Source organism: Hesperophylax consimilis, chromosome 11 (genome assembly GCF_061612785.1).
Source record: "Hesperophylax consimilis isolate HC1 chromosome 11, BYU_Hcon_1.0, whole genome shotgun sequence".
Classification (NCBI taxonomy): domain Eukaryota; kingdom Metazoa; phylum Arthropoda; class Insecta; order Trichoptera; family Limnephilidae; genus Hesperophylax; species Hesperophylax consimilis.
In genome coordinates this window covers 9,920,062-9,936,249 of record NC_142846.1, presented here as the reverse complement: position 1 = coordinate 9,936,249, position 16,188 = coordinate 9,920,062, and the positions used below count along the sequence as shown (strand labels likewise).

General features: G+C 36.5%; 1 protein-coding gene across 2 annotated transcripts in view; it reads left to right on the top strand.

The window, feature by feature from the left end:
• nsl1 (non-specific lethal 1) overlaps positions 1-16,188 on the top strand; it is a 76,782-nt gene that overhangs the window by 11,780 nt on the left and 48,814 nt on the right. The window contains exons 1-2 of one of the 2 annotated variants that reach the window (XM_089637271.1): positions 82-424; positions 588-1,531. In XM_089637271.1, coding sequence (XP_089493397.1) covers positions 837-1,531 — 695 coding nt within the window. In that variant the 5' untranslated portion in view covers positions 82-424; positions 588-836. Of the gene's footprint in view, positions 1-81; positions 425-587; positions 1,532-16,188 lie in introns of those variants that run through there. The other variant, XM_089637272.1, reaches the window with a different exon arrangement.

Here is a 16,188-nt window from a genome sequence, read left to right as displayed (position 1 = left end):
TGAAGACTGATTTTATTTAATAGTTAAAATTAATGAATAGGATTTATCTGTTACGGGTATCATAATCTGTATGTTAAAATTGCGAGTGTTCGCTTTGATCTAACAATGATACGTGTAGCAATATATTTCTGTCTCAGTCGTTTTCCGAGAGCCACCGCGGAAGGTTTTAGCGTCCGTCGTTTCGGAATATTCATTATTTGTGTGCAAGTGTGTTTTACTGGCATCTATTCCGCCATTGCTCGTACAAATTTCGTCATATTATACGTGTATGACGCATTTATGTTGACTTTATTACGTTTCTTTAAATAGGTTTTTGTTGAAACCGCCGTAACAATCCAAATGAACCTTACAAATAGCGTGTATCGGTAATATATCATCGGAATAATCGCAGCTTCCGACGGGTGTAGTTCTACCGGATTATCACGTGGGTTATATTTTAACGTTACGTTATTTATGCCGGTCGGTTATAATATGTACGAAAGTGCAAATATGTGTTCCCCAGTTTTTCTAGATGTTGTTTCTCACTCGTATACATGTTGACACAAAAAGTATTCTAAATAATTCCTCAATTAATGTTAGGTTTACAGTTTCAGAACAATGGAGTGAAGCGCGAACGCCAAGGAACCGGCAGCTTATCCGAAGTGCCGTGACACCGGGATTTGTGTTTTGGACGCATCCGATTCGTTTGTGGTGTCATTCGGTGTTTTAAGTGTGTCGTGACGTAATACAGGTCGTTGTCGGCACTGTTTTCCGTGGCGCAATCCGGGCCGGAGGAGGATGCGTCGCGCGTTATCGGGGCTGGCGGCGGCGAGATAAGGGAGCCGCCCGCGCGAGACATGGCCCCGGCCCTGTCAGAGGCCGGCCGAGACACTTACCACAGCCAGAGGGGCGGTGGCGAGGGCGGAGCGCCCGGCCGGGTCAACGGCAAGCTGCTCATGGAGCCTCCCAGTGCGGAGCACTTCCTCAAGGACGCGCAGGAAATGGAGCACATCCTGGGTGAACTGGAGGGCGCGGACATCCTCCGGGTCATCGAGACCATGGAAGGTGCGGGCAGCGGTCTCGTCATGGATGCTGACCCGATGGCCGACTTTTTAAGTGACGTGGGCGCTATGCCGACTGACCCTGACGAAGGAGCCCGAGAAGCGCTGGTCAGAGATGCACAAGCCCGTCTTGAGCGTCGGTGTCAGTTTCTGCGGAGGCGACTGCGAATGCAGCAGGCTCGAGCGATGGGCAAGCACGCAGCCGAGGAGGCCCACGCTCTGTTCCGTCACGCAGTTGGAGGCTCCGGCCCGGCTCTGACGAGAGGTGCAGCACGAGTGCTTGTGCAGCGGTTGGAAGTGGGTGCGGGCCGCGGTAGTGGGCTCTCTTGGACAGCCCCCGCGGGCTTGGCAGATGCCGCAGGAGCCCTGCGCACCCAGCTGAAGGTAGTGGGCGGTCAACTGGACTCGGACGCCACCCTGTCTTCCTCGGGAGCAGAGAGTGCGGACGAAACCGTCCCCTACACCAACCCTATCCAGCAGCCCTTGCCCCTGTGAGTACAATTATTATTATTTATTGGCATTTGTTTACCTTTTCTTATCAGTTTGTATTGTGGACACTGGGTTATGTATGAATGTACCTACTGTTATGATGCAGAACGAGATGTATCCTTATTAAAAGTTGCTAGAATGGTGTATAATTTTCAAAAAGTTGTTACCTGATGGAATGAATGCCTTTGCACTAATTAAATTGACATTTCCACAAAGTTTGTCGTCGTCAAGGAAGTGTTAATGTTTATTTATACATTGTTTGTCTCAAATAATTCCGAACTTTGGGTTGGCATGTAATCATTATTGTGCGGAATATAATATTCTTTGGCTTTAAAAAATCACACGATGATAGTATTCTTGTCTAAAGCAGTGGCGGCCAGCTAATATGTGCTCCCGAGCGCCGAACAACCAACAAGATTTCCGACATGGCTAATCACAATACGAAACTCGGTTCGGTTATAATATCTCATTCAAAAGGTACCTACTTATTAAGCGCGCTTAACTTGCAGACCGACTTTGACTTGTGACTATGTTCGTAGCAGTTCGTTTTCGATTGCGATCCAAAATTTAACTGCTTTGTCGCATATTCTGTGGAACAGTCGAAAGCGTGGGTCCATACCATTACATACTATTCTTTGCAAATAATACCATATCAAGAACGGCGTTCGGAGTTTTACCACCACATCAGAAGGAACGGTTTATTCAGTAGAAAGTTAAACTAAAACGCGTATGTTTGATATTATTGTCGATATCGTTGTTTCAATTTACCATCTGCTATTTTTCAGCGAATGTTACGCTTCTTCGATACAAGCATACAGGATAAAACTTGTCATTAAGAGATGAGTGATGGTCAGATTACTTATTATCAGTTCAGTCAGTACTCGCCGTTGCCAGGCATTGTCTCTTGAATTTAAAACTTTTCTTACTCTGAGAAAGTTTTGAAGTTTAATTGCAGGTTTTATCGATCTTGTATATCAATTATTAATAAGGCATATCAATTGCATGTTATACTAATTTATGATTACTTTTGTGTTTGTTCAACGTATAAATTAAGAATGTGTTTGAATGTGGAATACATTAAGAATAATAGGTCGAGTTTTGAAAACAAAGTGATAATAAAAAATGCCGGTCCACCTAAAACCTGAACTGATAGTAAAATAAGAGTGCAAATCTGGATCGAAGAAGTTTACTCGATCATTTAACAAAACAATGTATAACAAAGCTTGTAGCTCTGTGCATGTGATCAATTGAATAGTTTATTTTGTTTTACGTGTTTAATTTACGATGTTGATTCAGTTTGGACAATCAGCGGTGTTACTGATGTAACTCACCTTTCTGAAAAAATCAAAAAACATAATTCTTATCATTTACATTTACAAAAAGTTTTGAGCTCAAAGGTTTTACGAAAAGTTGACATCAGAATGCAATTGGATTCAGGCTACCGTGCCTAAGGTAAACACCATAATGAGCTAATTAATAAAAATCGATACAGGTCAAATTTCCCAGAACATGATTTCAATGTGACGCTTAAAACGTATGACTTCCTAAATAAAGTTCAGTACCTAAAAGGTAAACTCTGTGCAATTTACGCCCGCGACGATTTTTCAAAAGCTAACGGCGCTTTATCAATTTTACAACTTTTTTATAGTACTTGTTTATTAGAAGACTTTCCCGAGACTGTGAAATTACTAAAACTTTTGTGCACCATTCGTGACCTTTGGAATGACCTCAGTTGAAAGCTAAAGATGTTTCTCAACGTTAAAAAGAATACAATCTTTTAACACGTTGAGCCAGGACAGACTGAACGCACTATCAGTGTTAAGCATTGATAGAGGTCTTTGCTAAACAAAATGAACAGAGAATAGAACTTCTTTATAAATAGGTATGTACCTTTATTTAATTTATTTTATGACTTAATGTTGTAATCCGGTGAACCCCCACATATTTTGACCACCGGCCGCCACTGGTCTAAAGTACATATTTCTTGTTTCAATATAGATTTTTGTCGTTGTTTCCCCATTCGAATGATTGGAAAATGAATTTTTGTTCACAACAGGGCCGCGTGACGACCTTGTGAAAAATATGAAAAAGTTTTCTCGGTATGTCTACCTACGTTTTTGCCTTCACAAAAGTCCTTGAACCTCACCGTTGTTTTCGTAGTGTTTATCGATGTAATTTTAATTTATAATAATTTATTCTTCGATAAAGTGTTAATATTTATTATTGTCTGGGTAGGTGCCCAATTTCCCGTGTACGAATCCCCAGCAATAATAATATCAGCTGATCGTGTAGGTACCCACCACCTTGCCGCATTTCTATTTGTGAAGTACTTGCGTATAAATACCAACAAGATTGCCGCATATTTCGATAGCATTACTCATCTTCGAAATTTTCAAAAGAAGCGAAACTTGTTTTTTTCGCATGGACAGGAACAAAAGACGTCAAATTATCCGTATTTTTAACGAAATAGCTAATAAAATGCATTATTTTCTATTTTCGGAAACTGAAATACACCTCATTATTATCTAACAGATAAAGTGTTTTTAAAATAAAATTTACGTTTTAAGCGTGTCCCTATTTTCTGTATAATTACCGTCTTTTAGAGTAATTGAGTGGTCATTCGTAATGTGCGTCCAGCTATCCAAGCTTACCAAAATTTGACCTACCAAAGTAGTCGAAGGAGTCGAAGTGTTCCATTAGTTGGTGGTTTGGCCAATCACTAGTAGTAATCAATAACATTAGCTATGTTATTATAATATATTGCTATTTTCTATCAATACCAGTTGGAGAAATTAGAGGCGATACATGACTGTATATGATATGACATGTGCTGATAACGTCACAGTTGGTTACCATTGACACTGCTCTTGTGTACGACTACATGGACTGAACAGTGGAACACACCATGCCGTGTATTTTTTGCTGAACTTATATTATTGTCTCCTTCGTTTATCACCCTACCGAATAATATGGTTTAACCCACATAAGGGTACGTATACATTTGCGAACCGTACCACGAATTACGAGAAAGGAACGAATCAACTGCAAGCGGCGTTTCGCGCCATTTGCGGTTGCTTCGTTTATTTAACATAAGTTTAGATTCAGTTCGGCAGTTCTGTTCGCGGATGTATACGTAACATTATATTGACACACACGATACACTTATGCCTATTTTGTACTATTTATCTATTTTTTAAATATACGGGCTTGTATTATTATTCAAATACATTTATCGATTTATGTTGTATGATCTTCCATTTTTATGAGTCATAATTCTAATCATGTAGGCAAATGAAATTTTGTATGACTTATGTTTTGTACACATATTATTTAACCGAGTAGATTAAGTACGTAGTTACCTACCGGCGGTATCAAATTAATTAATACGTATTATTATTTTTTTTTTAAATAAATTCCTGCTTTGTGTAAGTGTCGCTATTCTATCCTCTGCTAGTTAAGTCCCCATTATTGTTTTTCTGTCGAAGTCTGGTTTTAAGTCTTTCTGATAAAAGTAATATTTTTATTATGAATTTGATCAGGATAAGTAGGTACGTAATTACGTCCCGGAAAATATAACACTATATATAACCCAAATAAGCACTACGAAACGAAAGTTTAAAAAATTCGATTCCAAAAATCGAAGAGGTACCGTTTTTTATTTTTCAGGTAGTAAAAAGCTTTCCGAAAATGAGCTTTTTAACCTCAATATTCCCTGTTTCACATGACTTATTCGAATTCGGTTGCTGTCATTCGATTAAGTTAAAGAACAGCTACTGGTCAAAGGCGTCTAGGGTTTTTTCTCCCTCAAGCCAACTTCTATTCCAACACTTTAGGCCCTTTCGTCTTTATTAAAAAAAATGCGTAAATGGTGACAGCGGCAACTCGTTGTTTGACAGAACTTACCGTAAAAATGAAACCTGCAAGTTTGTCGGTCGATGCTAGCTCTTACATTCGCTGTTAAACTTCTGAACAACTCAGGGTACGTATATATTTGCGAACCGAAACGCGAACCATACCATGAATTACGGGGGAGGAACGAATCAACTGCAAGCGGCGTTTCGTGCCATTTGCGGTTGCTTCGTTTCTTTTCCATAAATTGAGATTCAGTTCGGCAGTTCGGCTCGCACATGTGTACGTAGCATAACGTGAGCATTATTATAACATAATTGGGATGAATATAGCCCGGTATATCAATTGTCTTAAAAGAACTCGAGTTCTAGAAGTGGGTCTGGGTACCGAGTTCTTGGGTACGAACTGTATGGCCCGAACTCCTTGCCGGACCAGGGCTGGCACCAGTGCGGGTCCGGACCGTAATCTCTTTGAGTGGTGAGTTACCCACTCTCGGAGAACTCGCGCAAGTGAGTCGGATGGGGGACGCGGGTGCCGGAGAGCCACGCTGCCGAGCGTTGGCTACATACCCAGAGGCATTCGGATCCGAGTTCTCTGGGAGTAGTTGACTTGAAAAAGGAGTAGGAGTGGAATCCGCTTTCCGCAAAGGACCGCGTTCAAGAACTCATTCCGGCTGAACCTACACACAGCTAGTTCATAATAAAACAGCTGTTTTTCACCCACACACATATTATTTGCATGGCTATCTCTTTCTAATGCGTTCCGTTCAATTTAGCTATGAATGGTGGTATTTTTAGCCATTTCATTCATTCACACATATTCGTTGTTGCTATTCTTTTCTTATGCGTTTCGTTTTTCGATTTCAATCTAGAAACAGGAACTTGGTATATTTTTTGTTCGATTAGTATGAACATAACGCGTATTTATGTAAATATGTGTATTTATGTTAATGGAGTCATTGCATTATTCATGAACTAATGACGAACAAACCGCTGAAAACCCTGCCCCGACGTTGAAAATCCCTCTTATAATATCTTACCCGACTATTTTGTCTATTTTAAATTGATTTATCAAATAATAACATCAAAATCCCCCTCGCTTTATGAATATGGTAGTCCATACTGATAAAATTAAGCAATTCAAGTAAATTTCGGTGAGGTGGAAGTACGCAAACGTCATATATTTGACATTTGTTACTTAAAAAGTGAACTATTCTGTGGCTCACCAAGGCTTGAGAGGCAGATTTAACCTGCTTAAATTTGAGCGAAGAATGTCGCACATAGCCAGGATACGGATCGACTGATGTACGCTATGTAAACGCACTTGTAAGTAACTTATGAAAAACTTGCATAAGTTGGAAATTTGACTTTTGAGTGTAAAGCTAGCTTTACAGCTGTCGTATGGACTATCGGTAAAAAAAACAGCAACTTTTATCAATCTTTTCGATGGCACCACACTGTTCGGGGTTTTCTACTGTATTTTTTACATAACTTCATACCAAACAGAAACACCTATTTATATAAATAGAAAGTGCATCTTTTCGCTCTTTGCTGTGCAACGGGTATGACATTAGAATTTCAGAATTCTCTCCGACAATAATATATTTTTTAAACTGCCATTATGGGAATACACATAGGTAAAATTATTAAGTTGTTTCCTTCCTTGTTTTATGTTGGAACTGAGAAATCACGAAACACCGTCAATTAAACACGTATATTAATATGTACTAATTAATATACATTACAAAGTAGCTTACATTACTTTTACATTTTACTAAATATTTGTAACGTAATATTCTGTTAGACTGTTCGTTGAACGGCGCATGTACGTTGTACGTAGTATTTACGTAATCAGCAACAAGCTCCCATCGTTAGTGCATAATTCTTTGTTCACAGAAAAACTATGTGGATCACTACTGACAACTTTACACTTTACAGGAGTGCGAAAGTATTTAATTTAATAAAATAAAATAACTAGGTAGGTACTGTGCAAACATTATAAATTATAACTAACTGAATTGCCATGCCGTTTCACCGTAGGGGTTTTCAGATACGATGGACCACCGAACAACTTTTTTGGAACACACTCTTTGCTGCATTCACAATCATGCATATCATACCATATCCTTCTGTTACCCTACGGACTCTTGACATGGCACAACTCTGCGTCTACCACTTCTTTTACCATTCGCATTCGCGTAATATATTCTATTTGCACTACTTTCGTCGTTAATCCGGTTGACATGCCCAAATAATAATAATATTTTAAATCAGAGAAAATATGAAATGCTATTGTATCTATGACATCAAGAATGCAATAAACTGTTCTCGGCTTTTAAATAAAATAAATCACTTTGTATACACCACTATTTAATCAAAATAATCGACATGTTTCACCGATTAATCACCGTTCATTGTAATATTTGTTTGTCTGTACGTACTTATTTGTCTATTTTTATTAATTTTCATTATACAACAAACTGAACCCCGCCACGCGTTGCTGTCGCTCAGTCGGTCTGTACAGATAGAGAAACAATAACGCGAGTTGCTTTCACGTCTAACAGATGGCGCTTTATAAAAAAAACGATTTTTACCTGTCACAGGTGATATATAAAAGCATGTCTTTACCTGACTCATTTGACATATGTAAAATATAGGTATATGTATAAAAACACACCGTATTCGAATGCAACGTTATGTGAAAATTTCAAAGCAATCGGCGAAGAACTTTCAGAGATTTAAGATTTTTAACAAACTAACGTTTACTTTTTTATTTATATAAATTATCCTGACGACGAAACCATCGGTTTCGAAACATGTTAATAAAATATTGGTGCACTTTGGAAATTATATTAAAACAAAAAAATATATATTTACTAACTAAAATACACAGTTACATACAAATGCCTTTTTTGTATAACCCACCTAACTAAGGCTGAGCCTATTCCGATGTGGTGTAAGTAATGCATGTTTTGCAAATAAACAATCAACGATCATAAGCGAAATTTCTCGATATCTTTTCTCTCTTATCACATCACCAACTGTATAGGTTTTCTTATCTTCTACGTGAGCTTGACGGGCACATTGAGATATAATAACTTGATAGGTGTTTTATGTATCTGTCAATCGATGGTTACACCCCATTCCCATTCGCTGATTTTATGATATACCTTCACTCAAAAATAATAGAAATTTCCAACAATATTTCCCCGTCACCCTCCTCCCTTATAAAGTTCGCATAGTGTAAAGTTCGTTAATAATTCAGTACCTGCATGGTTTCTGCGATATTGATTGAAGAGGTGGCTAGCTGGCAAAACACAGATGAAAATAGGAATGCATATTACGCAGACTATTGATGTATAAATAAAGATTACTATGCCTTGGTTATTTATTATATTATGTTCCGTTTCAGGTCGGCGAACTTTGGTTACCATAATCATATTATTTAAGTAGATTTACAATTAATCTCAAAATCAAAAGTAATAATGATCGGCCTAACTCTGTATGTTTGTGCAATAATAATATTAATCATGCAATAAAAACAAGACTGAATTCTGTAGACACGAGATCCCCGAGGCGTATGTGTAGTAAAACCTTGTATGATCGTGACTGTGAGAAATGTGGAGATCCGGAGAGATTGCAAGGCTGATGTAAGCGTAATTGGTAAGATTAAGAATGGGTCTTGTTTCTACTGTCTTGGTACGAAAACACCCTATGGTAGGCAGGAAAACACTTTCTTCGCATCAGTTTTATTTAAAAATTCTCGGGATATTATAATTTTACGATTTGTTGAGCAGAATGAAGTATTCATAAAATATTTGCCTATCAATAAATATTAGTTACCATTAGAATGAACGCCTTAAAAAATCTTGAAAAATCTTAGTGATTCAGAAAAGATCTGCCAAAAAAAATTACAAAAAGTGCGCATTTCAAATTTAGAATTATCATTAAAATATGAAATTATTTTGGTACGACTTTATCCGTTGGTCAATCAGTTCCAATTTTGAGAATTTGGAAATTCAATGTTTATGAAACGTGACTAGTTTTACAGTCAATTAGTAACCAGCCGAAATTAGTACGTTTGATTACAATTTTAGGGTGGAGACACATTACGCTATACGCATCATGTATTGTGTTGACCTATTTAAGCATATCGCTCGCCTGTGACAGCCACGAGAATATCGTGGTCTGTCACAGGCTTTACCCGCTGCTAAGAAATCTCATCGCGTGGGAATATACACTGGTACGTATTGCCGAGCCGCGCTCATTGTGATTTTGAATCTGAGCCAGCAGTCGCAGTGAGCAGTGTCCCCAGTTGAGTCCCCGCCCCACTGAAAACCGAAAAGACGTAATTTCAGATAACTTTATCATTCCGCCGGCTGATAAGTGACCACGTTGTCCCCCCACTCCCTCTTCCCGTCCTCTCATTGGCTCAAGTTTTCGCGCCGTTCCGCGTTTCCCAGGCAACGTATTTTATGTGGCGGTTTCCAAGCTGTTTGCGACTTTTTCTTTCAAGTCTGTTCATGTAAATTCATTACACCAGTCAGATATATTGGTGAGGTATGTCTGGGGAGAAGTCCAAAGATCTGAGGGATTTTGAATTTCAAAGGGAGAAAGGGAGTTTTTTTAAGGCAAGAAATCTGGGGGATTTTGAGTAATCATACATTTTTTCGGTGGCCATCTGTGAGCGATATGAAGAAGTGTAGTTTTCAGAATAGTTTGTGTTGTGTATGAAATATGTAATGTTGGTAAAGGGATTTCCAATGTTCTCATAAACTAATTTAGCTATCTAACTATAGCCCGGAATATCAGTATATTTTAGTAACAAAAATGTATAAAATTTTCACATGTAACATTTTGTGGATATACATAATTATAATAAAATAATAACAAAGTTTTTTTATTCTAATTATTAGAAAAATGTATATTCTCCCACCCCTTCCCGCTCGTCGTCGTTTTAACCCCGTATTTTTAATTTTTGTCTATTTTTCGAAAAAAAATTGAAAAAGTTACTGTAAAGATTACTTTTCATGACCTTATATCACTTTTCAAAAGTGTCTTGAATTGTCACTGTCCTGTATTGCCCGGTTACCACATACATACTATAAAATAATACATTAATTCATTTTCATTGACTGTTCATATTACTAAAGTCAGTTAAAAATCTGTAATTAAAATATTACGCTGTGATTAAGATAAAGCGAATTATCGTTAATAATGACCTAATAAATTCTTCATCCGGTATCCATATTCTTGGAAAGAATGAGTCTTCGATCCGATAAAGTACGATAAAGTTTATTCGAGATTACACGGTATCCGTTCGTATGATGTTTAAGTGAATTTATTTTGATTTTTTCACACACACACACACACACATACACACATACACACATACATACACATACATACACATGCAGATGCAACGGTAGAAACAAATGTAATAACTTGTACACACCTAAAAATATGTGTTGAAAGTGTGGGCGTGGTTACCTCCTAGTTATTTAGGCTATATTTGTAAATTATGCGACCCCCTCTTCTGCTTATGGCTGGGGTCAGAACAATTTACGGAGCGCCGTTATTACGCGGCTGTCATCTAATAGATCCCATACAAATAAATGATATTACGCGGCAGTTCCCAAATTGATCTGATCTCCCTGAGTAAGATTATAGCGTAGTGCGTCACCCCAACATATAAGACTTACGTGCCACCCCCAAATTTATATAGCGTAATGTGTCTAAGGCTTTACGTTCATGGTTTAGTGTCATACATAGCCAGTGGGACTATGACACCCCCTGTTGGGATTAGTTTTCTCCCGAGAATTAGTCCCTCACATTTTAATTTGAAATTCGTATCGATGGGGGGTGCCCCCGCTTAGTGTTATAAGTTTTAATACATACGATATGCTTGTTTGTACAAAAAAATGTAGCCAAATCGACCTTACAGCTGTAGATTATTTTTTCTAAGGTCCTCAAATTTTAAAATCAACATCATAAGCCATCGTAAGGAATCGACGAGGAACCGAGTGGTGTAAGGGTGGGGGAAATGTTGCGTGATGCTTGCTGCATGGTCTCTGCACACGACAGATCTAAAGTAATAATTTTTTAGCTTCTTGCCCAGTAAACTGTCGGTGTTGCATATTTCTTTATAGCACTCGCCGCATTTAAGCCGATTTTCATCAATGTCTTCTAATCTGTCAAATTGGCTTACAGGTACTACTATATTTTAAGGGTACCATTATAACAGTTAATTTAATATATTGACAAAAATTGTAATTTGACAGAAGACTGAGAAGTCAACCGAATGGCGAGTAAATATGCAAATGATAACAAACGGTTGTCAGACATCAAGTGAGGACGAGGTTGTGATTTTATTAATGCGATTATGTAAAAAACAGTTAGGAATATTTTAAAAGCATCTTTGAAGTAATCTAAATGTAATTAAGAAACATGATAATTATAAGTTCGTAATGTGATATCAGCGATGACGCGATACGGGCTGTATGTATACGAGAATGTCGCATCGCTCCTGCTTTTCTCCCTTCCAAACCGTTGCTGGTTCCAATACCGAAAGGTGGCTCTCGGTGTACCGCATTCTTACGGCAATCGGTTTTTGCCGACCCTTGGGACGACGGCCTTAAGAGGAAGCTACAAGACAAAAATGTGTATATTCTTGGTAAACCTTATATCGTAGGTAATAGGCATTAAAATTGCTTGACAAACGGAGTCTGGAAACGTTCGTTTTCAAGCACAAAAATGGTTTTTATTTATTTTGTAAATAATTTTATAAGAAAGCAAAAAAGTTAATCAAGTGAAAATGTCACAGATAATCTTAGCTATAATACTGTATTTTTTAAAAGTTGTTTCCTTTGCGTTCATACAATTCTATTGAAAATTGTTTTTTTTAATTAGTTTACATTTATATTTTTTATTGAGTAATTTATTTTTTTATTTGTATTCCACTCCAGCGAAACGATAGGAAAACCTATCCTCAATTTATCTAAAGCATATTTTTTGGTATTCATAATGTACACAAATTCCTTATAAAGATTAATCAACATAGTGATTCGGCATTAAGCTTCGCCTTAATATCACGGACTTTCCATGATATGATAGATACACTTTTGTTTTATTAAAGCTTGGAAATTAACAAAAATTCACGACAATGCAAAAGTGTCTGTTTATGTAGGTGTAGCGATAAATGAAATATCTTAAACACTCTTATTAATGAAATTACTTGCGGCAGGACCCGTGAAAAATCACGGGATTGTAGGAATTCCTGAAATTCTAATTTAAAAAAAAAAAACATTAAAAATATTATACATATAATAAATAGGTAGTTATCTACTGTATCTCTTGTCTGAATTTTTCACTCAATCAGTTTTGCCAGTCGAATTTTGCAAATGTCTCTTAAATTCAGTTTTTTCGATGTCTGTCTCACTAGGATAAACCTGTGTCGAGACAGACGTATTTGATACATTAAAAATGTTTACATATTTTTTGATACATTAAATATTTCACTACATTAAATGACATTGTGAAAAAGATAGAAAATAATAAATAATAATAATAAATGATACATTTGTTAATCAGCATCTAGTTGGAGTACATACTTATGTAGGGATTTTTATAAAAAAAATTATCATGGATCTGTCTTGGCTGATGATCCAAGATTTGATGTCTGTTTTATATTTCAGAAAAAATTCGTTCAGTCTAATGGCTAGTGGGAGAGCATTATATAGCCTTGTTGCAAAATATCTAAAATTTCTCTGGCCAAAAGTTGTTTTAGCGAAAGGGATTTGTAAGAAATTATGTCCTTTTGTTCTAGTATCACGAGCAGTTTGGATATTGTCAAAAGTAGTTTTGTGTTTGAAGAGGTATGTTAGTATGTTTTTGGCATAAAGTTGCCTAATGTCCATAACACAGATTTTCCTAAAGATTTCATCCGAACTGCTTGTGATTGGTAGTTTGAGGATAATCTTTATTATAAGTTTCTGAGCTTTAGATATTGGATCAATGGCGGCAGCGTTTGCTCCTCCCCATGCTATGATACCATACTCTATTAAAGATTGACAAAGTGCATAGTAGATTGTTTTGAGCTGGCTTAGGTTGAGAAAGTTGCGAGTTTGTCTAAAAAAATAAATGAATTTTCTAAGTTTGTTTGCTGTAGAGGTTATATGTTCTTTCCACTTTAAATTGCTATCAAAAATAATACCTAAGTATTTAATTTTAGTTACCTGTTCTAAATAAGGGCAATCACATATTATCGGATTTGTCAGGTTGCAAGCACAAATTTTAATTTGATTTTCTGGGTTTCTTAAGGAAGGATTAATACTAAATTCAATGTATTTAGTTTTGGTCACATTCATTGTAAGTGTATTATTGTTTAACCATCTTTTAACCACAGTTATGCCCCTGTTAGCTTTTATGTATACATCACTCCAATTGCTTGATTTGAAGAGGAGAATCGTATCATCAGCGAAACTTACAATTTTGGCATCTATTTGAAGATTACATAATTCATTTATGTATATTAAGAACAGGGTAGGACCTAAAACACTTCCTTGAGGCACGCCGTAGCTAATTGGTAATTGATTGCTATTGCAGTTGTTGATTTTTACACTTTTCTTTCGGTTTGACGTTGAATTAAGATTTCACTTTAACGCAGGACTAATCGACCAACGCACAGACAACTGAAATTAGATGATTACTGCTTTTATATTCAAACGTAATACTTGGTTTCTTGTTATCGCCCTTCAGCGTACAATGTTTACTTGACTTTCTCCACTAATATAAATAATAATATTATGAATTATGATGTTATAAATGGCTTTAGTTTACATTTTTTCCATTGAAAATGTTACTGGCCAAGTGGCTGCTGTTGAGAGGAAGTGTCGCGCGGCAGCTTTTTCATACAAAACTTAAATTCTGATTTGAGGCCAAAATAATTTGACCAAACTGAATGTTTTTTTTTATTATCAAAAGGTGTAGTAAGCTTTTAGTACGGATATGTGCTACTTAAATGAAACGATGGAGTTCAATATGACCGAAGGGGATGGGGTCGAATTAGCTTGTCTTCAATGATTAAATATGACAATTTCAGGTTTTACTTTGGTCTTGTTTAGTTTAGTCTAGTATTTTTGCCGCAAATCCACTTAGTTTAAGTTTTGTGCAAAAAAGGCCGCGCAGCCTTTCCTCCTAATTGCATGTTGGCCCAACGCATTGGGCACCAACCCGCCAACGTATGAACGCTGTTAACGTCGAGATTATTTGATGTGTGCACGAAAACCGACAATAATCGGGTTGGCGGTCAACGCGTCCAACGGCAAAAATACGCCAATAGTGGTTCTGTCACAGACATAGGAATTAATAGACGAGAAGATAATGGCGAGGGGTAAAATCAACTGTTGAAGAACGAAGGGGGTTAAGCTGACTGTGATTCGTCAATAAATCAATCTGACAGTAAATAGGCATCTCGCATTATAATATCACCATTTAGTTCTTAAAAGTAAAATCTGCTTTTGAATGAATAGACATTTTTACATGGGAGCGCAAATTACTCGCCACGTTATGAACTAATTTGCGAAGTCCAAATTCGGCAAAGTAAATTTCTTCTGTTTGCAGAGTCGTAGTTAGTTTCAGAGTATTTAGTTAAGACACTTTTACAAATGTTTCATAATTTACTTACCCCAGTAAACAACGATGAGCACACTTGAGAATCGCTACATTGTGATGTGATAGTATATGTTTCTAAAACTGATCCATATAATACGGTGTGAATAAGCTTAAAATAAAGTAAAATAATGCTTACTTATGGAATGTAATACGACAATTGGGTTTATTCTCTTTTTCACATCTATTTTTTACAAGTTTTCATATCACAAGTCAACATTTTGCCGTGTTATTTCGTAAAATGAACCGATGATGCCTCGACCATAGTTCGCACAAGAATGATGACGTCACGTTTTCAAATTTCACTTGAGGCCATACGCGAGCCCAGCCGGCTCCAATGGAACCGGTATGGGGAGTGGGGATAATACGCTTTTAATCACTTAGGGCAGGTCTACTAATATTCATATGTCTATGGGTTCTGTGCACGTTGGGCCACCGCATTGGCCAAATGCACTGACTGGCCCAACTGTACTAGCAGCATTAAATAATGTCTGAAAACAAAAATTGCAATTACGCAAGAAGCGTATGATGCAACTGTTTTCCGTTTTGGGCGATGAAATTATTAAAAATGTTAGCTATTAAAAACGTTAGCTTTTAAAAACGTTAATAATTAAAAAAAAAAATAATTAAAAAAGTTAATAATTAAAAAAATTATTTATCAAGAATGTTCTTTATTTTTATTTATTTATTTTTTTATTTAAAGAAATCGAGACAAAAATATGTATTACAGTAAATAATAAAATAAAATACAGAAAAAAAAACAGAAAAGTTCCAAATAAACTACTTTTCAGTAGTTTGTCGATGGCAACTTTTCACATAAAAAAAATATTAAAAAAAGGTAAAACTCATTTTACTTAATGACAACAGTGATAACAATAAAACATAACAATTTGTTTTAAAAATATTAAAAAATATACACAACAGTGATAGTATCTACCTATAGTTTATATTAGACTCTAATACAAACTATTTCTTTCAGCGAGCCAATTTTTCAACATAATATTTGTTTTTACATTTTTTTTATTTCAGCAGGTAACATATTTAAGCAACTAGGTATCATGTAGTCCAGTGTTCTTTGTCCATATTTGTTTAAATGCTTAGGTACAATTAGTCCTTCATTTAACGTAAAACGAGTATTGTAA